At 42.0% G+C, this 27,957-nt stretch overlaps 1 protein-coding gene across 3 annotated transcripts; it reads left to right on the forward strand.

Moving 5' to 3' along the window:
- Nucleotides 1-491: 491 nt before the first annotated feature.
- septin3 (neuronal-specific septin-3) lies at nucleotides 492-27,957 on the forward strand. Of its 3 annotated transcripts, none has more exons than XM_036940348.1 (10): nucleotides 492-512; nucleotides 15,884-16,147; nucleotides 16,368-16,496; nucleotides 17,200-17,281; nucleotides 17,576-17,713; nucleotides 18,388-18,505; nucleotides 23,580-23,675; nucleotides 24,071-24,167; nucleotides 25,824-25,875; nucleotides 26,046-27,957. In XM_036940348.1, exons 1-10 carry the CDS (start codon nucleotides 509-511, stop codon nucleotides 26,173-26,175), a joined length of 1,110 nt encoding a protein of 369 aa, XP_036796243.1. In that variant the 5' UTR covers nucleotides 492-508; the 3' UTR covers nucleotides 26,176-27,957. The 3 variants fall into 3 exon arrangements, with proteins under 3 accessions (XP_036796243.1, XP_021412520.2, XP_021412519.2); XM_021556845.2 differs by lacking the exon at nucleotides 492-512 and adding an exon at nucleotides 871-981; XM_021556844.2 differs by lacking the exon at nucleotides 492-512 and adding an exon at nucleotides 1,996-2,179.

The following is a 27,957-nucleotide window of genomic DNA, read 5'->3' on the forward strand; positions in this document are numbered from 1 at the left end:
AGAATCCACCAAACTCAATCTAGATGAATGTGTGCTGCACAGTGGAAGCGTTCCCAAAATGTTCAGCCAATCACAGAAACCTATTTTACATCCTGTCCAATCGGCTTTACGAAGGGTGAAGAACAATGACGGCAATCACAAAGGAGTCCAAGGACTAAGGCCAGTTCATCTAGAACCCACCCAAACAGGTCCACCTCCACCACTTGACCATGAGAGGCCCAACATAAACCCACCAGAATATTCCTCAGAAGAATGGACTGTGCACTGGCTCCTGTCCATGGAGGGCAAACAGCAGCACAAAACATCACAGGTTGGCCCAGATTCAGCAGAGGTCGCTGAGCAACCATCCCAACCCCAGAGCCAGGGTATAGACTGCTACATACCAGGAGAGATGGATATCTCACCATCACATGAATTGGATCACCCTCTTTCAAGCATGATGTTTGTTGATGAAGAGGCAGAGCAATTACATGATGACATCACCACATATCCTCGAGTGTATTTGTCAATGGGTGAGTAATGAGGAAAAGTTTTAATGAAGGCCATGCACATGGTAGTGTAAACAAAATCGGATTTGTTGGTTATAATTTCTCTTTATTCAGACTTAACATATTACTCTGAGAGTCAGGATGAGAGATGGCAGAAAAGAGAGAGAGAGAAAGAGAGAGAGAGAGAGAGAGCGAGAGAGAGAAAGAGAGAGAGAGAGAGAGAGAGAGAGAGAGAGAGAGAGAGAGGAGGGGGGTTAGAGAAGGCACTGGAGGGAATTTGAGACATGGCTCCTTCTCAGAAGAGTAACAGACATGCAAAAACTGTGTGATAAAACCAAGTTTGGGGGAACAGTGGGGTAAAGTGAGTGACACATGACACAACGCAAAAAGTCTGCACACAATGTAGACTAGAGAGAACCAACAAACTTAGACAACATGAACACAAAAGACAGCAGTGTGAGAACCTAAGAGCTAACAACAAAACGCCATATATGTGAGTATGGTACTATTTGATCATTGGATGCAAATGCTTCTCCTTTCAATTTTGTGGTGTGCTGTGACTGATTCGATGCATTTTGAAGTATGGAATGTTGTAGTTAGGCCCAGGGCTGGGGAGTAACTGATTACATGTAATCTGAAGGGGAAAAACTGTAACTGTAATCAGTTACGTTACCAGCTAAAATATTGTAATCAAATTACAGATACTTTTGAAAAAAACATGATTACTTCTTGGATTACTTTTAAATTCAGAAAGGATGTTTGCGGAAAAAAAAACATTATGATACCTTTCAGCATTTAAAAAAGGCGCAAGTTTAGGTTTGTTCCACCTGAGAGAGACAGACCACAAGTCAGAGACCACTAAGATGACACACCAAATGTGTTTGATGGATCCTTTTCTCTTCTTCTAATGCCTCTTAAGGGGAAAGTAGGCTAATCCAAAAGTAATTGAAAGTAACCAGATTACGCTTTGGGTAATCCAACAGTTACTTTACTGATTACAATTTTGGACAGGTAACTAGTAACGGATTACATTTAGAAAGTAACCTAACCAACCCTGGTTAGGCCTACAGTGAATTATACAACACCAATGAAATTGTGTTTGGTTGTTGCTTTTCAGTTTACACACAACAATTTGATATTTTTTTTAGCATTCATGTATACAGACTTGCTATTAAGCATTTCATGAGAATAGTCTCTCATGACTTTAAGTTACCAAAATGCAAATGAAAGAAATGATGAAACATGAGACATGACTAATCTCGATAAATAGGCTACATGGATCAATATATTTTTCATGCAGATTTTTTATAGATTTTTGTCAATTACAATTTGGTCTAATCAAATACTGATTGGTTGTGCAAAATGACCAAAAATACTCAGGTGATGCCAAAAAGGTTGCCTAGGGGCAAAGTTCTGTTTGAGCATGCGTTCTGCATCACATTTCTCTCATCTTGTCGCCTTGGTAACGAAAAGGGGGGCTCTCGACTAGAGAGAGAGAGAGAGAGAGAGAGGCAGAGAGAGACAGAGGGAAAGAGGTACTCAGACAAATCACATGACCCGTTTCCTACATCTTTGCTTCTCTATGTTGGACATCCATCGTTTATTCTTGAGCATTGGGTTGAAAGACTAGTCGAAATTTCACTAGCGCGGAACAAAACTATTTGGGAAATTGAATCTATAAACAGGAATCGGTAAGTCGCGCAGCAATCAACATCACAGCAGACGAATGCGGACAGCTAGCATACCTAACGTTAGCAAGCTAACTTAGCATCATTTATCCAGCATGGATGGAGCCGGGACAATGGGTTGGTTAAACAGGTTTTGGGATGTAGGTAATCAGCTGTTATCGTGTAGCTTGTGAGGTTAAACATGATCGGGGTTATTGTTCAGGATATTTATGATCAAGCTAGCGAAATGTGGATTGATCTGGCTAGCCTTCAGTTAGACCGTAGAAACGACGTTAAAACGTGAATTAACCCCTCTCAGCTTGCGGAGCACAGTGGGAAATATGGCCCTAATTGTCGCCTTCAGAAATCACACAAAGATACAATGTGGACGCTCTAACATCATCATTGTAGTCTATCTGTGATGGGATGACAGACCACACATTCAGCCAGGGAATTTAGATTTAAATTTGAGATATGATTTATGACAAAAAGAGAGGTTATACCAGGTGAAATGACATAGGGGGAGCTTAGTAGAGAGGCCAAATATGTATTTTTGCATTATTTTGTGCAGATCTAGCTATCATTTGTGATACCACTCCAAATTTCGAGCAGACTTTGCATACTCTGTCAGAAGCCTATTTGATGTTGTGTATGCCTGTCTGATGTGTGTGTGTGTGTGTGTGTGTGTGTGTGTGTGAGCAAGAGAGAGAAAGCAAGCGACAGAATATGGTTATTCATTGATGCTCTAAATTCAGCTGACAGACTCTGCTTTTCTGACCTGTGATCTACAGTACCAGTCAAAAGTTTGTACACACCTACTCATTCCAGGGTTTTTCCTTATTTTTACTATTTTCTACATAGTAGAATAACAGTGAAGACATCAACACTATGAAATAACACGTAGGGAATCATGTAGTCACAAAAAAGTGTTAAACAATAGATTATATATTTGAGATTCTTCAAAGTAACCACCCTTTAACTTGATGAAAGCTTTGCACACTCTTGGCATTCTCTCAACCAGCTTCATGAGGTCACCTGGAATACATTTCAATTAACAGGTGTGCCTTGTTAAAAGTTCATTTGTGGAATTTCTTTCCTTCTTAATCCGTTTGAGCCAATCAGTTGTGTTGTGACAAGGTAGGGTAGTATACAGAAGATGGTAGAGGTCGATCGATTAATTAGGGCCGATTTCAAGTTTTCATAACAATCAGTAATCTGCATTTTTGGACGCCGATTATGGCTGATTACATTGCACTCCACGAGGAGACGTGGCAGGCTGACTATCTGTTACGCGAGTGCAGCAAGGAGCCAAGGTAAGGTGCTATCTAGCATTAAACTTATCTTATAAAAAACAATCAATCTTAACATAATCACTAGTTAACTACACATGGTTGATGATATTACTAGTTTAACTAGCTTGTCCTGCGTTGCAAATAATCAATGCGGTGCCTGTTAATTTATCATCGAATCACAGCCTACTTCGCCAAACGGGTGATGATTTAACAAGCGCATTCGTGAAAAAAGCACTGCCGTTGCACCAATGTACCCAGCCATAAACATCAACGCCTTTCTTAAAGTCAATACACAAGTATATTTTTTAAACCTGCATATTTAGTTAAAATAAATGCATGTTAGCAGGCAATATTAACTATGGAAATTGTGTCACTTCTCTGGCATTCTGTGCAAGCAGAGTCAGGGTATGTGCAGTAGTTTGGGCCGCCTGGCTCGTTGCGAACTGTGTGAATACAATTTCTTCCTAACAAAGACCGTAATTAATCTGCCAGAATTTTACATAATTATGACATAACATTAAAGGTTGTGAAATGTAAACAGCAATATTTAGACTTATGGATGCCACCTGTTCGATAAAATACGGAAAGGTTCCGTATTTCACTGAAAGAATAAACGTTTTGTATTCAAAATGATAGTTTCCGGATTTTACCATATTAATGACCGTAGGCTCGTATTTCTGTGTTTATTATATTATAGTTAAGTCTATGATTTTATATTTGATAGAGCAGTCTGACTGAGCGGTGGTAGGCAGCAGGCTCGTTCATTCAAACAGCACTTTCCTGCGTTTGCCAGCAGCTCTTCGCAATGCTTGCTTCACAGTGCTGTTTATGACTTCAAGCCTATCAACTCCCGAGATTAGGCTGGCAATACTAAAGTGCCTATTAGAACATCCAATAGTCAAAGGTATATGAAATACAAATGGTATAGAGAGAAATAGTCCTTTAATTCCTATAATAACTACAATCTAAAACTTCTTAACTGGGAATATTGAAGACTCATGTTAAAAAGAACCACCAGCTTTCATATGTTCTCGTTCTGAGCAAGGAACTTAAACGTTATCTTTTTTACTTGGCACATATTGCACTTTTACTTTCTTCTCCAACACTGTATTTTTGCATTATTTTGTTTCATTATTTATTTGAGACTACATTTTAAAAAATGTATGTATTAAGTTAAAATTGAAGTGTTCATTCAGTATTGTTGTAATTGTCATTAATACAAATATATATAGATAAAAATCCACCGATTAATCGGTATCGGCTTTTTTGGGTCCTCCAATAATCAGTATCGGTATCGGCGTTGAAAAATCATAATCGGTCGACCTCTATTTGGTAGAAGACCAAGTCCATGTAATGGCAATAACAGCTCAAGTAAGCAAAGCGAAATGACAGTTCATCATTACTTTAAAACATGAAGGTCAGTCAATCCGGAAATCTCAAGAACTTTTAAAGTTTCTTCAAGTGCAGTCGCAAAAACCATCAAGCGCTATGATTAAACTGGCTCTCATGAGGACCTTCATGGTGGAATGGCTGCAAAGAAATAACTACTGAAGGACACCAATAAGAAGAAGAGACTTGCTTAGGCCAAGAAACAAGAGCAATGGGCATTAGACTGATGGAAATCTGTCCTTTAGTCTGATGAGTCCAAATTTGAGACTTTTTGTTCCAACTACCGTGTCTTTGTGAGACGCAGAGTGGGTGAACGGATGATCTCTGCATGTGTGGTTCCCACCGTGAAGCATAGAGGAGGAGGTGTGATGGTGTGGGGGTGCTTTGCTGGTGACACTGTCTGAGATTTGTTTAGAATTCATGGCACACTTAACCAACATGGCTACGACAGCATTCTGCAGCGATACGCCATCCCATCTGGTTTGCGCTTAGTGGGACTATCATTGTTTTTTTAAAGGACAATGGCCCAACACAACTCCAGGCTGTTTAAGTGCTATTTGACCAAGAAGGAGAGTGATGGAGTGTTGCATCAGATGAAACGGGCTCCACAATCATCGACCTCAACCCAATTGAGATGGTTTGGGATGAGTTGGACCGCAGAGTGAAGGAAAAGCAGCCAACAAGTGCTCAGCATATGTGGGAACTTCTTCAAGACTGTTGGAAAAGCATTCCAGGTGAATCTGGTTGAGAGAATGCCAAAAGTGTGCAAAGCTGTCATCAAGGGAAAATAAACTTTGAAGAATATAAAATATATTTTCATTTGTTGAACACTTTTTTGGTTACTATAGTGAAAAAAAGTATGATTGCTGAGTGCTGATTTTGTACGTTTGCCCATGAACAAAGAAATGATCAGTCTATAATTGTAATGGTAGGTTTATTTGAACAGTGAGAGACAGAATAACAACAATAAAATCCAGAAAAACGCATGTCAAAAATGTTATAAATTGATTTGCATTTTAATGAGGGAAATAAGTATTTGACCCCCTCTCAATCAGAAAGATTTCTGGTTCCCAGGTGTCTTTTATACAGGTAACGAGCTGAGATTAGGAGCACACTCTTAAAGGGAGTGCTCCTAATCTCAGTTTGTTACCTGTATAAAATACACCTGTCCACAGATGCAATCAATCAATCAGATTCCAAACTCTCCACCATGGCCAAGAGCAAAGAGCTCTCCAAGGATGTCAGGGACAAGATTGTAGACCTACACAAGGCTGGAATGGGCTACAAGACCATCGGCAAGCAGCTTGGTGAGAAGGTGACAGCAGTTGGTGCGATTATTCAGAAATGGAAGAAACACAAAATAACTGGCAATCGGCCTGGGGGCTCCATGCATGAGAATGGTGAGGAATCAGCCCAGAACTACACGAGAGGATCTTGTCAATGATCTCAAGGCAGCTGGGACCATAGTCACCAAGAAAACAATTGGTAACACACTACGCCGTGAAGGGTTGAAATCCTGCAGCACCCGCAAAGTCTCCCTGCTCAAGAAAGCGCATATACATACCCGTCTGAAGTTTGCCAATGAACATCTGAATGATTCAGAGGACAACTGGGTGAAAGTGTTGTGGTCAGATGAGACCAAAATGGAGCTCTTTGGCATCAACTCAACCCGCTGTGTTTTGAGGAGGAGGAATACTGCCTATGACCCCAAGAACACCACCCCCCGTCAAACATGGAGATGGAAACATTATGCTTTGGGGGTGTTTTTTTTGCTAAGTGGACAGGACAACTTCACCGCATCAAAGGGACGATGGACGGGGCCATGTACCGTCAAATCTTGGGTGAGAACCTCCTTCCCTCAGCCAGGGCATTGAAAATGGGTCGTGGATGGGTATTCCAGCATGACAATCACCCAAAACACACGGCAAAGGCAACAAAGGAGTGGCTCAAGAAGAAGCACATTAAGGTCCTGGAGTGGCCTAGCCAGTCTCCAGACCTTAATCCCATAGAAAATATGTGGAGGGAATTGCCAAACGTCAGCCTCGAAACCTTAATGACTTGGAGAAGATCTGCAAAGAGGAGTGGGACAAAATCCCTCCTGAGATGTGTGCAAACCTGGTGGCCAACTACAAGAAACGTCTGACCTCTGTGATTGCCAACAAGGGTTTTGCCACCAAGTACTAAGTCATGTTTTGCAGAGGGGTCAAATACTTGTTTCCCTCATTAAAATGCAAATCAATTTATAACATTTTTGACATGTGTTTTTCTGGATTGTTTTGTTGTTATTCTGTCTCTCACAGTTCAACCTACCATTCTTTGTCAGTGGCAAACGTACAAAATCAGCAGGGGATCAAATACTTTTTTCCCTCGCTGTACATGATTCCATATGTGTTATTTCATAGTTTTGATGTCTTCACAATTTGTCTACAGTGTCGAAAATAGTACAAAAAATAGAGAAAAACCCTTGAATGAGTAGGTGTGTCCAAGCTTTTGACTGGTACTGTATGTCAAGGCTTATGGATGATCTCATACTCATACACAGAAGCAGCTACATTTGTATGCCCTGTAGTGTCCTAGGCTCAAATTGCGCATGCATAGCCATATGTCTGTTTTCATCACCATCTGTTGTACAGTAGTGCACTATTTACTGTGGTAAACCAGTCTGCCACAGGTATCATTCTCTTTACAGTGTCTTCAGAAATGTGCCATACCTGTTCATTTATTCCACATTTTGTTGTGTTACAGTCTAAATTCAAAATGGATTAAATATTTTAAAAGTCTCACTCATCTACACACAACACCCCATATTGACAAAGTAAAAATATGTCTTTCAAAATGTTTGCAAATGTATTAAAAATGAAATAAATATCTAATTTACGTAAGTATTCACACCCCTGGGTGTTAGAATCACCTTTGGGAGCGATTACAGCTGTGAGTCTTTCTGGGTAAGTCTCTTAAGAGCTTTGCACACCTGGATTTCACAATATTTGCACTAGAGGTTGACCGATTAATCGGCATGGCCAATTAATTAGGGCCGATCTCAAGGTTTCATAACAATCGGTAATTCGCATTTTTGGATGCCGATTATGGCCGATTACATTGCAATCCACGATGAAACTGTTTCGCGAGTGAAGCAAGGAGCCAAGGTAAGTTGCTAGCTAGCATTAAACTTGTCTTATAAAAAACAATCAATCTTCACATAATCACTAGTTAACTACACATGGTTGATGATATTACTAGGCTACAGTGCCTTGCGAAAGTATTCGGCCCCCTTGAACTTTGCGACCTTTTGCCACATTTCAGGCTTCAAACATAAAGATATAAAATAAAGATATAAAACTGTAAACTTTTTTAACAAATCAAAAACGGAAAAATTGGCCGTGCAAAATTATTCAGCCCCTTTACTTTCAGTGCAGCATACTCTCTCCAGAAGTTCAGTGAGGATCTCTGAATGATCCAATGTTGACCTAAATGACTAATGATGATAAATACAATCCACCTGTGTGTAATCAAGTCTCCGTATAAATGCACCTGCACTGTGATAGTCTCAGAGGTCCGTTAAAAGCGCAGAGAGCATCATGAAGAACAAGGAACACACCAGGCAGGTCCGAGATACTGTTGTGAAGAAGTTTAAAGCCGGATTTGGAAACAAAAATATTTCCCAAGCTTTAAACATCCCAAGGAGCACTGTGCAAGCGATAATATTGAAATTGAAGGAGTATCAGACCACTGCAAATCTACCAAGACCTGGCCGTCCCTCTAAACTTTCAGCTCATACAAGGAGAAGACTGATCAGAGATGCAGCCAAGAGGCCCATGATCACTCTGGATGAACTGCAGAGATCTACAGCTGAGGTGGGAGACTCTGTCCATAGGACAACAATCAGTCAGTCGTATATTGCACAAATCTGGCCTTTATGGAAGAGTGGCAAGAAGAAAGCCATTTCTTAAAGATATCCATAAAAAGTGTCGTTTAAAGTTTGCCACAAGCCACCTGGGAGACACACCAAACATGTGGAAGAAGGTGCTCTGGTCAGATGAAACCAAAATTGAACTTTTTGGCAACAATGCAAAACGTTATGTTTGGCGTAAAAGCAACACAGCTCATCACCCTGAACACACCATCCCCACTGTCAAACATGGTGGTGGCAGCATCATGGTTTGGGCCTGCTTTTCTTCAGCAGGGACAGGGAAGATGGTTGAAATTGATGGGAAGATGGATGGAGCCAAATACAGGACCATTCTGGAAGAAAACCTGATGGAGTCTGCAAAAGACCTGAGACTGGGACGGAGATTTGTCTTCCAACAAGACAATGATCCAAAACATAAAGCAAAATCTACAATGGAATGGTTCAAAAATATCCAGGTGTTAGAATGGCCAAGTCAAAGTCCAGACCTGAATCCAATCGAGAATCTGTGGAAAGAACTGAAAACTGCTGTTCACAAATGCTCTCCATCCAACCTCACTGAGCTCGAGCTGTTTTGCAAGGAGGAATGGGAAAAAATGTCAGTCTCTCGATGTGCAAAACTGATAGAGACATACCCCAAGCGACTTACAGCTGTAATCGCAGCAAAAGGTGGCGCTACAAAGTATTAACTTAAGGGGGCTGAATAATTTTGCACGCCCAATTTTTCAGTTTTTGATTTGTTAAAAAAGTTAGAAATATCCAATAAATGTCGTTCCACTTCATGATTGTGTCCCACTTGTTGTTGATTCTTCACAAAAAAATACAGTTTTATATATTTATGTTTGAAGCCTGTAATGTGGCAAAAGGTCGCAAAGTTCAAGGGGGCCGAATACTTTCGCAAGGCACTGTATTTATGTTTGAAGCCTGAAATGTGCCAAAAGGTCGCAAAGTTCAAGGGGGCCGAATACTTTCGCAAGGCACTGTAACTAGCTAGTCCTGCGTTGCATATAATCAATGCGGTGGCTTTTAATTCATCATCGAATCACAGCCTACTTCGCCAAACGGGTGATGATTTAACAAGCGCATTCGCAAATAAAGCACTATCGTTGCACCAATGTACCTAACCATAAACATAAATGCCTTTCTTAAAATCAATACACAGAAGTATATTTTTTTAAACCTGCATATTTAGTTTAGAAATAATTTAGAAATTCATGTTAGCAGGCAATATTCACTAGGGAAATTGTGTCACTACTCTTGCGTTCAGTGTAAGCAGAGTCAGGGTATATGCAACAGTTTGGGCTGCCTGGCTCGTTGCGAACTAATTTGCCAGAATTTTACATAATTATGACATAACATTGAAGGCTGTGCAATGTAACAGCAATATTTATACTTAATTATTTCACTGAAATAATAAACATTTTGTTTACAAAATGATAGTTTCCGAATTTGACCAAATTATGACCGTAGGCTCATATTTCTGTGTTTATTATATTATAATTAAGTCTATGATTTGATATTTGAAAGTGCAGTCTGACTGAGTGGTGGTAGGCAGCAGCAGGCTTGTAAGCATTCATTCAAACTTTACTGCGTTTGCCAACAGCTCTTTGCAATGCTTGAAGCACAGCGCTGTTTATGACTTCATGTCACGCCCTGGTCTTAGTATTTTGTGTTTTCTTTATTATTTTGGTTAGGCCAGGGTGTGACATGGGTTTATTATGTGGTGTGTTTTGTCTTGGGGGTTTTGTAGGTATTGGGATTGTGGTATAGTGGGGTTATCTAGAATAGTCTATGGCTGTCTGGAGTGGTTCTCAATCAGAGGCAGGTGTTTATCGTTGTCTCTGATTGGGAACCATATTTAGGCAGCCAAATTCTTTGAGTGTTTCATGGGTGATTGTTCCTGCCTCAGTGTTTGTTTGCACCAGATATAAGCTGTTTAGGTTTTCACGTTACGTTTATTGTTTTGTATGGTTCATGTTTATATTTTATTAAACGTATCAAAATAACCACACTGCATTTTGGTCCGCCTCTCCTTCGACGGAAGAAAGCCGTAACACTTCAAGCCTATCAACTCCTGAGATTAGGCTGGCAATACTAATACTAAAGTGCCTATAAGAACATCCAATAGTCAAAGGTGTATATACATATAGTATAGAGAGAAATAGTCGACACGTCATAATTCCTAAAATAACTACAACCTAAAACTTCTTAACTGGGAATATTGAACCACCAGCTTTCATATGTTCTGAGAAAGGAACTTAAACGTTAGCTTTTTACATGGCACATGTTACTTTTTACTTTCTTCTTCAACACTGTGTTTTTGCATTATTTAAACCAAATTGAGCATGTTTCATTATTGATTTGAGACTAAATAGATTTTATGTATTTTAAGTTAAAATAAAAGTGTTCATTGTTCATTCAGTATTGTTGTAATTGTCATTATTATAAATATATATATATATATATATATATATATATATATATATATAAAAATCAGCCGATTAATCAGTATCAGTTTTTTTTAATCCTCCAATAATCAGTATCGGTATCGGCGTTGAAAAATCATAATCGGTCGACCTCTAATTTGCACATTATCCTTTAAAAAAATCTTCAAGCCATTTTCAAGTCTTGCCATAGATTTTCAAGCCGCTTTAAGTCAAAACTGCCACTCAGGAACATTTAATGTCGTCTTGGTCAGCAAGTCCAGTGTATATTTATGTTTTAGGTTATTGTCCTGCTGAAAGGTGAATTTGTCTCCCAGTGTTTGTTGGAAAGCAGACTGAACCTGGTTTTCCTCTAGGATTTTGCCTGTGCTTAGCTCTATTCCATTTCTTTATATCGGTAAACCAGAGTAGTGGGACAAAGGTATGGGACGGTTGGCAGGCTTAGAGTCAGGGCAGGCAGAAAGGTCAAAACTGGACAAGACAGAAGCAAGGGGAAAAACAGGAGACAAAGGGCTGTGAGACATGTTTAACTCTGGACACTTGAAAGGTAGGATGTATACGAAGGGTCCGGGGCAACAGAAGACGAACAGCAGAGGGGCTAATGATTTTGGAGATGGGAAACGGGCCGATAAACTGGGGGAAGAGTTTGCAGGATTCCACCCGGAGGGGCAGATCCCAGGTGGACAGCCATACCTTCTGCCCGAGATGATACCGGGGAGCCGGGGTCCGGTGGCGATCCGCTTGTCTTCGATACCTGGAGGTGGTCTTGAGGATGGCCGACCGGCCGCCCCAAACATTTGGGCATAAGGTATTCCGACCTCCTTCAGCTGGGAATGATGCACCTCCCGGACCTGTTTCCCTATTCTCCAGCTGTGTGCCGTTACCAGGCACGAGGTGGGAAGGATGGTCTCCGGCTCCGGAGTAATAGCCGTGGGGCTATAACGGCGAGACAGTGCATCCGGCTTGACATTCTTGGATCCTGGCCGATATGAGAGGGAGAAGTTGAACTGTGTGAACAGCAGGGCCCATTTAGCTTGCCTGGAGTTGAGGCATTTGGAGGTGCGGAGATACTCCAGATTTTTGTGGTCGGTCCATATGATGAACGGGTGTTCCGCTCCTTCCAGCCAGTGCTTCCATTCCTCCAACGCTATCTTCACTGCGAGAAGCTCACGATTTCCTACACTGTAGTTTTTCTTCGTGGCGTTGAGGCGATGGGAGAAGGCGCAGGGATGTAGCTTCAGTTCCAGGGCAGAACGCTGGGACGGGACCGCCCCCACTCCTACATCAGACACATGGGCCTCCACCACAAACTGACGGGAAGGGTCAGGATGATCCAGGATGGGAGCAGCGGTATTTGAGGTTCTGGAATGCCCGGTCAGCAGCAGGGGACCACGTGAACGCAACCTTGGAAGAGGTGAGTGCTGACAGGGGGGAAACCAGGGTGCTGTATCCCCGGATGAAGCGGCGATAGAAGTTGACGAACCCCAGGAAATGTTGTAGCTGCACCCTGGACAAAGGCTGGGACCAATCCACCACATCCCTCACCTTCCTGGGATCCATCTGAACACTCCCAGCACAGATGATGTACCCCAGAAAGGGGATGGTGGAGTGATGGAACTCCCATTTCTCTGCCTTAACAAACAACTGGTTCTCCAGGAGGCATTGAAGAACCTATCGGACGTGAAGCACATGTTCTTGGGGGGAGCGGGAGAAGATGAGGATGTCATCAATGTAGATGAAGACGAACTGGTTCAACATGTCGCAGAGAACATCATTTACCAGAGTCTGGAACACAGCAGGGGCGTTGGTGAGGCCAAATGGCATGACCAAATACTCGTAGTGGCCGCTGGCCGTGTTGAAGGTGGTCTTCCACTCATCCCCCTCCCGTATCAGCACCAGGTGGTAGACCGAGGAGGCCGAGGAGATGAGTGGTAGCGGGTAGTGGTTCTTCACCGTTATGTCATTGAGTCCCCGGTAGTCAATGCACAGGTGTAGGCTATTGTCCCTCTTCTCCACGAAGAAGAACCCTGTGCCGGCGGGAGAGGACGAAAGATGTATAAATCATGCAGTTAGGGAGTCTCCAATGTAGGTGTCCATGGCCTTGGTCTCCGGGCCTGACAGCGAGTACAGTCGTCCCCGGGGAGCAGTGGTGTTAGTGAGAAGGTCTATCCCGCAGTCATATGGTCGGTGCGGCGGAAGCGAAGTGTCTCGAGCCTTGTTGAACACCTCCCGAAGGTCCTTGTACTCCGCTGGAATGGCAGAGATGTCCGGGGCACCTTCCAAGCTCCCAGGAAGACGTCCCGGGGCATGTTGCGCTGACTTCACACACTGGTCGTGGTAAAACAGACTCCAGCCCATGATGGCACCAGTAGACCAGTTGATGAGGGGATTGTGTCGCTGAAGCCAGGAGAATCCCAAAACCACGGGACTCTGAGGAGACTTGATGAGCAGAAATTGAATAGTCTCGCTGTGATTCCCTGACACCCGTAGGTTGATGAGAATGGTAATATGAGTGACCTGGCCTATAGAGCGCCCGTCTAGCGCTCTAACGTCCATGGGAGTGGAGAGAGGCTGAGTGGGGATGTTCAGCTCGGAAGCCAGGGTAGCGTCCAAAAAGCTTTCATCGGCCCCAGAGTTAATGAGGACCCATAGAGATTTAGACTGGTTTCCCCACAGCAGAATGGCATAAAAAGGGTTGTGAGCAAGAGAGGCAGGAAAGTTCTCCATATATCCCACCAGACTACTCACTCCTACCAGTGAGCCTGTTTTTTTAAAGGACAAGAGGATACAAAATGACCAAGAGTCCCGCAATACAGACAACTCTTCGTGTTGATCCTGTATTGCCGTTCCGCTGGCGATAGCCCAGCGTAGGATCGGGAAGCGGTGACTCAGCCATCTTGGCGACTCTCGGGGAAGGTCGGGAAGCTTCTGGTTCCCTCTGAAATGGGATCGTTGGGGACTTCCGGGTGACTCAGAGGCAAGGTGGAATCCCTGGACGTGCAAGCGAAGTCGAATTTCCTATGCCTTCGTCATTCCAGTAGTCGTCCATTGATTCGGATGGTCAAAGCATTGAGGGAATCAAGATCCGTAGGTAACTCCCGAGCTGCAAGCTTGTCCTTGACCTCCTCAGAGACACCGTGCAGGAACATATCGAACAGTGCTTCTTGATTCCAAGCACTCTCCACTGCCAACGTGCGGAACTCCGCCGCATAGTCTGCCACACTGCGGGAGTCCTGCCGAAGCTGGATCAGCTTCCGGGCAGCTTCTTTCCCAGAGAACGGGGCGTAAAAAAACTTTATCTCTCTCACAAACCCCTCTAGACTAACGCATAGGGCCAGCTGCTGTTCCCATACAGCAGTAACCCAGATGAGAGCCCTTCCGGACATCAGCGTGATGAGATAGGCTATCTTGGAGCAATCCAAGGGGAAGGAGGAGGGCTGAAGCTAGAAAACGAGGGCACACTGAGCTAGAAATACCCGACGAGGTAAGCGGGGCTCCCGAGAAGGTGGAGTGACCGATGGGACGGCGCTGCTAGCAGCTGGGTTACTGAGGGGCTGTGGGGTTACCACCATGGTAGGCTGCCTCCCAGACAAACCGCGGAATTGCTCCAGCAAAATGTCTGATGCCCAGTCATGGCGTTCAGCCAGCAGTTTGAGGAACTGCTTCGTTCAGCCACGAAGCAGTTCCTTATGCCTCCCAATGGTGGCACCTTGGAAAACTAGGAAAACTAGGAAACAGGCACTATAGACAGGACAGGAGCAAGGGTAAAAACGCTGGTAGGTCTGAATGAACAAAACGAACTGGCAACAGACAAATAGAGAACTTAAGTATAAATACACAGGGGATAATGGGGAAGATGGGTGACACCTGGAGGGGGTTGGAGACATTCACAAAGACAGGTGAAACAGATCAGGGTGTGACAGATGACAAGCATACCGATAACATGATGCAGCCACCATCATGCTTAAAAATATGAAGAGAGGTACTCAGTGATGTGTTGTGTTGGATTTGCCCCAAACATAAAGCTTTGTATTCAGGAGATAAAGTTAATTTCTTCCTTCTTTTCACTCTCATTTAAGTTAGTATTGTGGAGTAACTACAATGTTGTTGATCCATCCTCAGTTTTCTCATATCACAGCCATTAAAATCTGTAACTGTTTTAAAGTCACCATTGGCCTCATGGTGAAATCCGTGAGAGGTTTCCTTCCTTTCTGGCAACTGAGTTAGAAAGAATGCCTGTGTCTTTGTTGTGCCTGAGTGTATTAATTCACCATCACTACCTGACTGAGGCACCTTACAGATAATTATATGTGTAGAGTACAGAGATGAGGTAGTCATTCAAATGTTAAACACTATTTAATGTTAAACACTATTATTGCAGACAGAGTGAGTCCATGCAACTTATTATATGACTAGTTAAGTATATTTTTACTACAGAACTTATTTAAGCTTGCCGCAACAAAGGGGTTGGTTACTTATTGACTCAAGACATTTCAGCTTTTCATTTTTAATAAATGTATAAACATGTCTAAAAACATAATTCCACAGTGACACATCTCAATTTAATTATTTTTAAATTCAGGCTGTAACACAATGATATGTGGAAAAAGTCAAGGGGTATGAATAATTTCTGAAGGTACTGTACAGTATATAGCCCAATGAAATAGGCCTAATAAAAGCATATTTTACCCTCCAGACATGTCAGAGTCCATTGTTCCCCCTGAAGTGAGACCCAAACCTGCTGTCCCTGCCAAGCCCCCTCATGTGGCAGCACCATCCCCCACAGCACCCCATGGACCATCAGGGCTAGGTGGCGGGGTCGGGGTTGATCGAGTTCCAGGGTTGGGACACTCTGGCGGTGGATCCACGTTGCTGGGATACATTGGGATTGACACCATCATCGAGCAGATGAGGAAGAAGACCATGAAGGCTGGTTTCGACTTCAATATTATGATAGTGGGTAAGTAAGGAAGGACAACCTCTTCTGTTTGTGTCTGATATGATTGATGTATTTAGTGTCTTTCTGAAGAGTAAGTGAACCCATGGTGTGAGCAAACACAGAGACATGAAACATGAAATGAAGTCGTGCCTCTCCCTTGTTCTGTCTCTCCCTTGTTCTGTCTCTCTTCCTCAACAACATCATGCCTCAAACCATGCTCTCCCTCCACCCTCTCTCTCAGGTCACAGCGGGCTGGGGAAGTCAACACTGGTGAACACGCTGTTCAAGTCCCAGGTCAGCAGGTGGAGCTCAGGATGGGGCAGCGAGCATAAGATCCCCAAGACAGTGGAGATCAAGGCTGTGTCCCACGGTGAGAGAGACATTTAAGTGTGTGTGTGTGTGTGTGTGTGTGTGTGTGTGTGTGTGTGTGTGTGTGTGTGTGTGTGTGTGTGTGTGTGTGTGTGTGTGTGTGTGTGTGTGTGTGTGTGTGTGCGTGCGTGTGTGTGAGCAAGAGAGAGAGGGATAGAGTGTGCGCGTGGGAGTGTTTGTGTGTAAGTATGTGTGTATCTTCTATTGTTGATATTTGATTAGAGCTGTCATTTGTTTGGTTCGGTTGTTTGGTTAGCTTTCAGAGGCCAATTCATGTTATAATGTTGTGGTGATGGCATTTATAACCATACACTAGGTTGTGTTGACTGCAGGGGCTGCAGTGTTGCACTGCCATGCGCAGAGCCGCAGGCTTCGAAAGACTTGACAGAATATGCCCTGAGGTGTCTTAGACTGGCACAGCTGGCGTGTGCTGCCCACCTGGCATCCCAGACAGACACAGAGGCAGAGAAGAGCTTCCGTATTTTTCTGTCTGGCCAAAAACACTGTACTGCTAGCTTTATTTCTGCATCATTGCACATTTGTCATCCTCACTGACATCAAAGAAAAATCCACGTCTACGAGACAAGGACAAAACGCACATATAATTTATTGACTGGTTGCGTGTTTAACTTTTTGTCACTTGATTTTGGCAAAAGTACTTAATGTGTGAATGTTGTATTGAATGTGGTAATTGAATGTTGCAGTGATCGAGGAGGGCGGAGTGAAGATGAAGTTGACAGTAATCGACACACCGGGTTTTGGTGATCAGATCAACAATGAAAACTGGTGAGTATGTGGGAAGAATGTTCATTATTGTGCGCTTACACACAGTCTATGTTTTTTTTGGGGTCACTACATTTTTCAATTAGTTAAGCACAATGGCATGCGTAGGATTTAGATTCAACCGTGCATATGATTCAGATAGGAATAGAACTGCCAAACTATACAACTGCCAAACTATGTACATACTGTACATTCTCCTTATCCTGACCGTACCCAACTACCCACCACGGCTATAATGGTTTTGTGTGTATTTATACTCTATATTCCTAACACCCACCATGTTCCATCCATCTTCAGCTGGGATCCCATCTCCAAGTACATCAACGAACAGTATGAGAAGTTCCTGAAGGAAGAGGTCAATATTGCTCGAAAGAAGCGAATCCCTGACACTAGAGTTCACTGCTGCCTCTACTTCATCTCCCCAACGGGACACTCGTGAGTTAAAAATACATCATGTGATTCAGAAATAGAAATGTCCTAATTTAGAACATGCTCAAATGTATGCACGAGTTACAGCCACTCCCTGGTATCTCTCATTGACATCTGAATGGCGTTCACGTGCGCACGCATGCATGGAAGCTCACGCACACACACAGACTCTCTCTCAGTTCTCTCTCTCATTTCTAATGAGTTTACTTCCAGCTGTACTGACATTTAATTTGAGATCTAAACACATTCTTGAGCTCCATCACAACACAACCAGGCAACATGGTTCGCTCCAACAGATGAAGCCAACTCATCTGAACTGTGAAATTGCTCTTTACATAAACAGTTAGTCTTCTGTGTGCCATGTTCTTTTTCTTGCGTTGATCATTGCGACTAACGGGATGTTTTCTGTTAACGGGATGTTTTCTGTGCTGTCACCTACACCCAAGGACCTCGATCAGGGACAGAACTGTTGTTCAATGAGCCTGAATCTGTCCTAAAGTCAGGAGACAGACATAGAACTGTTCTGAAAAGACGGGGTTTTGGGTTGAAATTGGGAAGCTTTTGTAAAGATTTGTTCACTGCATGCAATCCTGGTTGTAGAATCACGAATGCATGCCAGCCTTGCTGTAAGATTGCTAATTGTTTCTATCCCAGCTGACAAGGTAATGTCTCTCTCTCAGTCTTCGACAGCTAGACATTGAGTTTATGAAGCACCTAAGTCGTGTGGTGAACATCATCCCCGTCATTGCCAAGTCTGACACCATGACCCTTGACGAGAAGAATGAGTTCAAACACAGGGTGAGGGATGAGATACCTTGACCCTTGACCTCGATGAACCCTAATACATGGCTGTTGACTTCTATGGCATCAAAGGAGACAACAGCCATGTATCAGAGAGACCTTTATGGATGATACTGTTTATGTGGAACTACAGTCTAGATCAGGGGTCTTCAACCAGGGACCCCAGCCAAGGCAAACCAGCAACCCAGGGAACCCCATCATAGCAAAAAAAAGATGTATCATCAGGTGAATGATAATGGCAAGAAGTAATCAACATTTTAAAATGAATAGATTTGGTTGATAGTTTTTTTCCCCACATTATAATTGGAAGAGTGTAAAACAGAGGTCCCCAATCGTGAGCTACCAGTAGCTCACAGCCCAGTAGCTCGCCAAACAATTCTGAAAGTACGTGCAATTTTCAGGCATTCCACCGCAAACTGTCATAAACAAATCTCATAATTATCAGACATCGCAAGAGCTCTCAGCTACTATCTAATCAACATGGACATTATCCCGCACCTGGTTAGCCACTATTGGGTTAAAAAGCCAAATCTGACACAATATCTGCCAACTCATTTCCAGCAATATTCCCCGTCTGTCTATGTGGTGCTCATGTTTGTTTATCACTGGGTTTAGCCAGTTATTGTGATAACCATCTTGTTGGTTGACAGAAATACCTGTCCCAAAACCTTCTCAATTAAATGTTATCTGCAAAGTAAGCTTACCTGGCAGAAGTACTGTATATCATGAGCAAGTACAGTACCAGTCAAACGTTTGGACACACCTACTCATTCCAGGGTTTCATTTTATTTCAGGGTACAATTTTCTACATTGTAGAATAACAGTGAAGACATCAAAACTATGAAATAACACATATGGAATCATGTAGTAACCAAAAAAGTGTTAAACAATAGATGTTGTATTTTAGAATCTTCAAAGTAGCCACCCTTTGCCTTGATGACAGCTTTGCACACTCTTGGCATTCTCTCAACCAGCTTCACCTGGAATGCTTTTCCAACAGCCTTGAAGGAGTTCCCACATATGCTGAGCACTTGTTGGCTGCTTTTCCTTCCTACAACTCATCCCAAACCATCTCAATTGGGTTGAGGTTGGGTGATTGTGGAGGCCAGTTCTGATGCAGCAGGTCTGATGCAGCACTCTATCACTCTCCTTCTTGGTCAAATAGCCCTTACACAGCCTGGAGGTGTGTTGGGTCATTGTTCTGTTGTGAAAAAAAATCATAGTCCCACTAAGTGCAAACTAGTTGGGATGGCGTATCGCTGCAGAATGCTGTGGCAGCAATGCTGGTTGTGTGCCTTGAATTCTAAACAAATCACAGACAGTGTCACCAGGAAAGCACCCCCACACCATCACACCTCCTCCTCAATGATTCATGGTGGGAACCACACATGCAGAGATCATCCGTTCACCTACTCTGCGTCTCACAAAGACACAGCAGTTGGAACAAAAAATCTCAAATGTGGACTCATCAGACCAAAGGACAGATTTCCACCGTTCTAATGCCCATTGCTTGTGTTTCTTGGCCCAAGCAAGTCTGTTCTTATTAGTGATGTCCTTTAGTAGTGGTTTCTTTGCAGCAATTCGACCACGAAGGCCTGATTCACGCAGTCTCCTCTGAACAGTTGATGTTGAGATGTGTCTGTTACTTGAACTCTGTGAGGTGCAATCTGAGGTGCAGTTAGTTGCTGATTTCTGAGGTGCAGTTAACTCTAATGAACTTATCTTCTGCAGTAGAGGTAACTCTTGGTCTTCCTTTCCTGTGGCGGCCCTCATGAGAGCCAGTTTCATAGCGCTTGATGGTTTTTGCGACTGCACTTGAAGAAACTTTCGAAGTTCTTGAAATTTTCCGGATTGACTGACCTTCATGTCTTAAATGGGGCAGGTAGCCTTGTGGTTAGAGTGGTGGGTCAGTAACCGAAAGGTTGCTGGACCGAATCCCAGAGCTGACAAGGTAAAGATCTGTCATTCTGCCCCTGAACAAGGCAGTTAACCCACTGTTTCCTGGTAGGCTGTCATTGTAAATAAGAATTTGTTCTTAACTGACTTGCCTAGTTAAATAAAGGTTAAATAAAAAAAAGTTTTTTTTTAAAAAAAGGAAAAAAGTAATGATGGACTGTCAGTAATGAACACACTCTTTGCTTATTTGACCTGTTCTTGCCATAATATGGACTTTTATTTTACTAAAAAGGGCTATCTTCTGTATACCAACCTGACCTTGTCACAGCACAACTGATTGGCCCAAATGCATTAAGAAGGAAAGAAATTCCACAAATGAACTTTTAACAAGGCACACCTGTTAATTGAAATGTATTCCAGGTGACCTCATGAAGCTGGTTGAGAGAATGCCAAGAGTGTGCAAAGCTTTCATCAAGTCAAAGGGTGGTTACTCTGAAGAATCTCAAATATAAAATATATATGTTTTTGTTACTACATGATTCCATGTGTTATTTCATCATTTTGATGTCTTCACTATTATTCTACAATGTAGAAAATAGTAAAAATAAAGAAAAACCCTGGAATGAGTAGGTGTGTCCAAACTTTTGACTTCTACTGTATATTGACAGAAAACATAGAGCACTACTTTCTCTTGTACACTAAGGACCTGGGTAAGAGTTGCAGGGGAGAAGAGAAGAATGTGCCTATTTGAAAGCTAGAAAGAAATGAGTAGCTCGCGACTTTTCATTTTTTTTAATGCTAGAAAAGGTTGGAGAACCCTGGTGTAAAATCATAGCCTATTAGCTAAAAATGTAACTCCAAACACATTTTTTGATAGTAGTAGCTGTTTAGCTGGTTAAACAAAGGTTTGCCATTTGTGTCCATGTCAAGAAAGCTTAAGAACAGCCAGCGGCACTTGCTGCAACTGGTACTTGCGGGTGCTTTTTCAAAGCCTATGTCAGATCAAGTGAGTGTAATTAGCTCCAATGAGTGTAATTAGCTCAATATTAGGAGTTTAGAAATAATGTTGTCAAAGAAGATATTTTCATATTTTCTACTGTAGATATGTATTTAAAATAAAATAAAAATCTGTTTCGCTAACGATATTCATAAAAACATTGGAATAAAAAGGTTAGAAAATCACATTGTAGGATTTTTTAAAGAATTTATTTGCAAATTATGGTGGAAAATAAGTATTTGGTCACCTACAAACAAGCAAGATTTCTGGCTCTCACAGACCTGTAACTTCTTCTTTAAGAGGCTCCTCTGTCCTCCACTCGTTACCTGTATTAATGACACCTGTTTGAACTTGTTATCAGTATAAAAGACACCTGTCCACAACTTCGAACCGTCACACTCCAAACTCCACTATGGCCAAGACCAAAGAGCTGTCAAAGGACACCAGAAACAAAATTGTAGACCTGCACCAGGCTGGGAAGACTGAATCTGCAATAGGTAAGGAGCTTGGTTTGAAGAAATCAACTGTGGGAGCAATTATTAGGAAATGAAAGACATACAAGACCACTGATAATCTCCCTCGATCTGGGGATCCACGCAAGATCTCACCCCGTGGGGTCAAAATGTCACAAGAACGGTGAGCAAAAATCCCAGAACCACACGGGGGGGACCTAGTGAATGACCTGCAGAGAGCTGGGACCAAAGTATCAAAGCCTACCATCAGCAAGGGCATTGAAGATGAAACGTGGCTGGGTCTTTCAGCATGACAATGATCCCAAACACACCGCCCGGGCAACGAAGGAGTGGCTTCGTAAGAAGCATTTCAAGGTCCTGGAGTGGCCTAGCCAGTCTCCAGATCTCAACCCCATAGAAAATCTTTGGAGGAAGTTGAAAGTCTGTGTTGCCCAGCAACAGCCCCAAAACATCACTGCTCTAGAGGAGATCTGCATGGAGGAATGGGCCAAAATACCAGCAACAGTGTGTGAAAACCTTGTGAGGACTTACAGGAAACGTTTGATCTCTGTTATTGCCAACAATGGGTATATAACAAAGTATTGAGAAACTTTTGTTATTGACCAAATACTTATTTTCCACCATAATTTGCAAATAAATAAATAAAAAATCCTACAATGTGATTTTCTGGATTTTTTTCTAATTTTGTCTGTCATAGTTGAAGTGTACCTATGATGAAAATTACAGGCCTCTCTCATCTTTTTAAGTGGGAGAACTTGCACAATTGGTGGCTGACTAAATACTTTTTTGCCCCACTGTGTATATATATATATATATACATACATACAGTGGGGTCTGAAATTATTTATACCCTTGTTAAAGATTAGCAAGAATTAGAAAGTAATACTTTTTTTCCTCAAAAAGGTAGTGGTCAAAATGATTGACTCCCCTGTTTTCAATACTTTTTAATACCTCACCTTGTGAGGGTAATGGCACTGAGCCTTTTTCTAAAATGTTTTATAAGTTGGAGAACACATTGGAAGGGATCTTAGACCATTCCTCTATATAGAATCCTCCCGAATCCTTGATTTCCTTTGTCTGCGCTTATGGACTGCCCTCTTCAATTCAAACCACAGGTTTTGAATGGGTTTCAAGTCCGGAGACTGAGGTTGCCATTGCAAAATTATGATTTTGTGGCCAATTAACCATTTCTTTGTGGATTTTGATGTTTTTGGCAAAAATATCCTGGAACTGGGTAAAGTTAATGATGCTGTTGACCTTAACAAGGGCCCCAGGACCAGTGGAAGCAAAATAGCCCCATAACATCAAAGATCTTCCACCATATTTTACAGTAGGTATGGGGTTCTTTTCTGCTAATGCATTCTTTTGTAGACACTAAATCCAGCACTGGTGTGCGTGGCTAAAGAGCACTATTTTCATGTCATCTGTCTTAAGCACCAGTTCCAATCCAAGTACCAATGCTAGTGAGTAAACTCCAGGCGTTTAGATTTGTTGGATGACATGAAAATAGAGCTCTTTGGAGCTCTTTGGTATCTATATTTTCACGGACCCCCAGCTGTACTAGGGGCCGCGGACCCCAGGTTGAATATCCCTGGTCTAGATAGAAGTCATGGTAAAACTTGTTATGGATAACCAAGTCATGAGGGAACACATTATTCTAGTGCCCATTAGGATATGTAACCTCTGCCTCCTCTTCATCTCTTAGGTGAGGAAGGAGCTGGAGACGCATGGGATTGAGTACTACCCGCAGAATGAGTTTGATGATGATATGGAGGATAAGAATGAAAATGACAAGATTAGGGTAAGGGCCTCTGTTCCAATTTTTGAAATCCACGACCTTACATCCTACTGTAAAGGACTCAATCACTTCAATTGATTATGTCTCCCTAATACTCTTCCTCTCAAGTGGAATACATTTGTACTTCTCCCTCTTTTTCTCCCATGCCTCAATGGTATGAGCATGCAAAATAGCGATTGCCAAAATGATTATGCAATTCAAATATTGAAATTAATTTCATATGAATATCAGACTATTTCTCTTATTCTATCTTTCTGCTTCTTTGTAATTTTAGCTGTCTTTCTGACACCCCTCCTCAGAAGAATAATATCTCCTGACTCTGTCTATTGCACGGGATTTGTACATTTCTTATAATTTCCTCGTCCAATTGAATCCTGTTTAAACGAGTCTGTTCACAGGAGACCATGCCCTTTGCAGTGGTGGGCAGCGACAAGGAGTTCCAAGTGAACGGCAAACGGGTTCTGGGGAGGAAGACAGCCTGGGGTGTGGTAGAAGGTAGGTTTATTTATGACCTCAATATAATTAATTGGGTCCAATATTAACCTCTCTAGGGTACGTGGGACGGTAGCGTTGAACCTCGTCAACAGCCAGTAAAACTGCAGGGCGCCAAATAAAAAAAAACAGAAATCCCATAATTAAAATTCCTCAAACATACATGTATTTTACACCATTTTAATCCAGCTACAGTGTCCGATTTCAAAAAGGCTTTACGACGAAAGCAAACCAAACAATTATTTTAGGTCAGAGCCAAGTCACAGAAAAACACAGCCATTTTTCCAGCCAAAGAGAGGAGTCACTACGGGCCTCCCAGGTGGCACAGTGGTTAAGGGTGGTTAAAAGAGGAGTCACAAAAAGCAGAAATATAGATCAAATTAATCACTAACCTTTGATGATCTTCATCAGATGACACTCATAGGACTTCATGTTACACAATACATGTATGTTTTGTTCGGTAAAGTTTACATTGGTGCGTTACGTTGAGTAGTTCCAAAACATCCGGTGATTTTGCAGAGAGCCACATCAATTTACAGAAATACTCATAATAAACATTGCTAAAAGATACATGCATGGAATTTTAGATACACTTCTCCTTAATGCAACCGCTGTGTCAGATTTAAAAAAAACTTTACGGAAAAAGCACACCATGCTATAATCTGAGTACAGCGCTCAGAGACAAAAACAACCCAAACAGATATCAGCCATGTTGTGTAGTCAACAGAAGTCAGAAATAGCATTATAAATATTCACTTAACCTTTGATGATCTTCATCAGAATGCACTCCCCGGAATCCCAGTTCCACAATAAACGTTTGTTTTGTTTGATAATGTCCATCATTTATGTCCAAATACCTCATTTTTGTTCGCGCGTTAAGTACACAATCCAAACTCACGACGCGCGATCACTAGGAGCAGACGAAAAGTCAAACAGTTCCGTTACAGTCCGTAGAAACATGTCAAACGATGTATAGAATCAATCTTTAGGATGTTTTTAACATAAATCTTCAATAATGTTCCAACCGGATAATTACTTTGTCTGTAGAATTGCAATGGAATAGAGCTCGCTCTCACGTGAACGCGCGAGACTGAGCTCGTGGCTCTCTGGCAGACCTCTGACTCATTCCTCTCTCATTCACCCCCACTTCACAGTAGAAGCATCAAACAAGGTTCTAAAGACTGTTAACATCTAGTGGAAGCCTTAGGAAGTGCAATATGACCCCATAGACACTATATATTCGATAGTCTAAGAGTTGAAAAACTACAAACCTCAGATTTCCCACTTCCTGGTTAGATTTTTTCTCAGGTTTTTGCCTGCCATATGAGTTCTGTTATACTCACAGACATCATTCAAACAGTTTTAGAAACTTCAGAGTGTTTTCTATGCAAATCTAGTATGCATATTCTAGCTTTTATGGCTGAGTAGCAGGCAGTTTAATTTGGGCACGCTTTTCATCCAAAATTCCCAATGCTGCCCCCTACCCTAGAGAAGTTAATGCCAAGCGTATTATGTTGACCTTTCTCCTCAGAGAGGCAGAGGGAATGGATTTATGGAGGTTGTTATACTGTAGTTGGTCCCAGGCTCAGACATGTGAAGCAAATGTGATTTAGATTTATTTATTATTTTTTTTTTTTTCTTTCTTGTATTTTGTTGCAGTTGAAAATCCCAATCACTGCGAATTTGCTCTGCTACGAGATTTCCTCATCAGGTAAAGCAATCAATCGTACATTGATCTATCTTTTACTAATGCTTTATAGCTTTCCTATTCTTACAATACAATTACAGATGAGTCTCTTATGGCTTTGAAGTTGACTTTAGTGACCAAATCCAACTGTATGTAGCTATCAGCAAATGCCCGCCCTCCACTCTCCCTCCCAGGTCTCACCTCCAGGACCTGAAGGAAGTCACCCACAACATCCACTATGAAACCTACCGCGCCAGGAGACTCAACGACAACGGAGGTCTGCACCCCATCTCGGCCAACAACACTCAGGAGAGCAACCTTTAAATTTAGGACTAGGGATTAAGGAAAGAGAGAGATAAACAGAGAGATCAAAAGATATTGATCGACAAATCTATGTTGTGATATGAGCATCACTGCATGCTTTGGAGAACATTATAGATGTGGAATTCATTGTCGCTCAAAATATCATGTTAGGAGAGCTTTCATTCCAAAACACGTCCTACGTCTCCCTTTCCTCCGCCCGCCGTCCTAAACCGCCCACACTCACATCCCAGTTACACCTGGGATTAAACTTTGATCCTGCAATCCAAAACAAGGCCAACCCCAGTGTTTGCATTTAGCATCGGCGCAATAAATGGTGGCCGCCACTGCAAATGTATTTTGTTATTTTTGTTATAATGTAGATGTGTAGATGTATGCCCCAGGAAGAACCCATCCGCCGCCCCCCGCAGGAAGAACCAAGGAAGACCCCATCCGCCACCCCCAGCTAAATCTGCAACCCAAAGAATTTTGGGATTGAAGGGAATTAATCAAATGAAGTACTTCAAATTCGAGGGAATTCCCTTTATTCATCAAAAATGGATTTCCTATTTCCGCTCACCTTGTGCTCTACTCATCCTTGCCCTGTAAGTATACAGTATGTTATGTAGCTGCCACTATAAGAATTGATTTTGTGCTGAAATACTTTATGAAGGGGCTGGTAAATGAGCACCTCAACTTCCACGGAAGCAATGTGACGTAAATATAAATTGACAAAGGGCTTTATTTATTTACAATATAGGTATTTTGTCACTTTATCTTTAAATTGCACAAAATATAGAAATCACAGTCTGAAATGTTCTTTGACATGCACAACTTTTGTGGGCTTTTTTGAAAGCTCTGATGTCAAAGTGACGTGCCAATTCCCTTTAACTCTTTAATGCCGGCTTTCCTTCTCTCTGCCACACGAGGGCAGCGCTTCCCTGCGCATACTCACCCTGTGACAGGAAATGGTTTACTCATAGACTTAGATATATGTCTCTTTTTAGTCCTGTATCTATCTCTATAGTTTACTTCCCTCCCTCCTATTCACTCCCTCCACTTCATCTGGTGACCCATGCCTAGTACATGTTTACAACAAGTCCTCCATTACCAGAGTAATCATTCCAAATCGATCAGTTTCTTATGGAAATCACCCTTCGATAGAGCACAGGTATTCCAGAAGTAGCCTACAAGCAATTAAGTTTCACTATATTTATCAAACAATTCACTTTTGATCTAAACTGGGCTTCCCTGCAAAATTTGTATACAATCATACAACGTGTGTGTGTTTGTATGTGTGTGTGAGTGAGAAGTGACTCAATTTGGTGTCTAACGTTTGGAAATGTGTAGTTCTATATCATTAGTGTGGTATTAGTGAAGACCTTTTTTCAAGGAACAATTTAAATAATACAAAAAAACAACTTGTTTCTATACAATGTTTTTATGTGTGCATGTCAGGAAACATCTCTCCTAGTCCTTCTGTCATTTTCATTTAAGGATATCCCCAGCTCGCATATCAATGCACAGTCATTTCAATACATTAACCATTTTTGAACGTGGTGTGTACATCAACCAGCCTCGAATAACAATGCATCACTAAAACTCCAGTAACTCAAATCATTCCACATCTCTTAAAAACAGCAGTGAAACTTTTGGCTGTGAATTTCATTTAAAACCCATTTTTCTTAAAAGTTGTTCTGATATGCTGAGATGTCATTTCAGTATTGCATTCTTTATTTATATATTCATGTATTATTTATAGTAATTTATTGTTTATTTAATAAAAATACTTTTGCCATCTCTTGA

Source organism: Oncorhynchus mykiss, chromosome 13 (assembly GCF_013265735.2).
Source record: "Oncorhynchus mykiss isolate Arlee chromosome 13, USDA_OmykA_1.1, whole genome shotgun sequence".
NCBI lineage: Eukaryota > Metazoa > Chordata > Actinopteri > Salmoniformes > Salmonidae > Oncorhynchus > Oncorhynchus mykiss.

Coding starts and splice junctions, on each gene's coding strand:
- septin3 (XM_036940348.1), top strand. Junction 16,148..16,367: donor CTTCAATATTATGATAGTGG/GTAAGTAAGGAA, acceptor CCTCTCTCTCAG/GTCACAGCGGGCTGGGGAAG. Junction 17,714..18,387: donor ATCTCCCCAACGGGACACTC/GTGAGTTAAAAA, acceptor TCTCTCTCTCAG/TCTTCGACAGCTAGACATTG.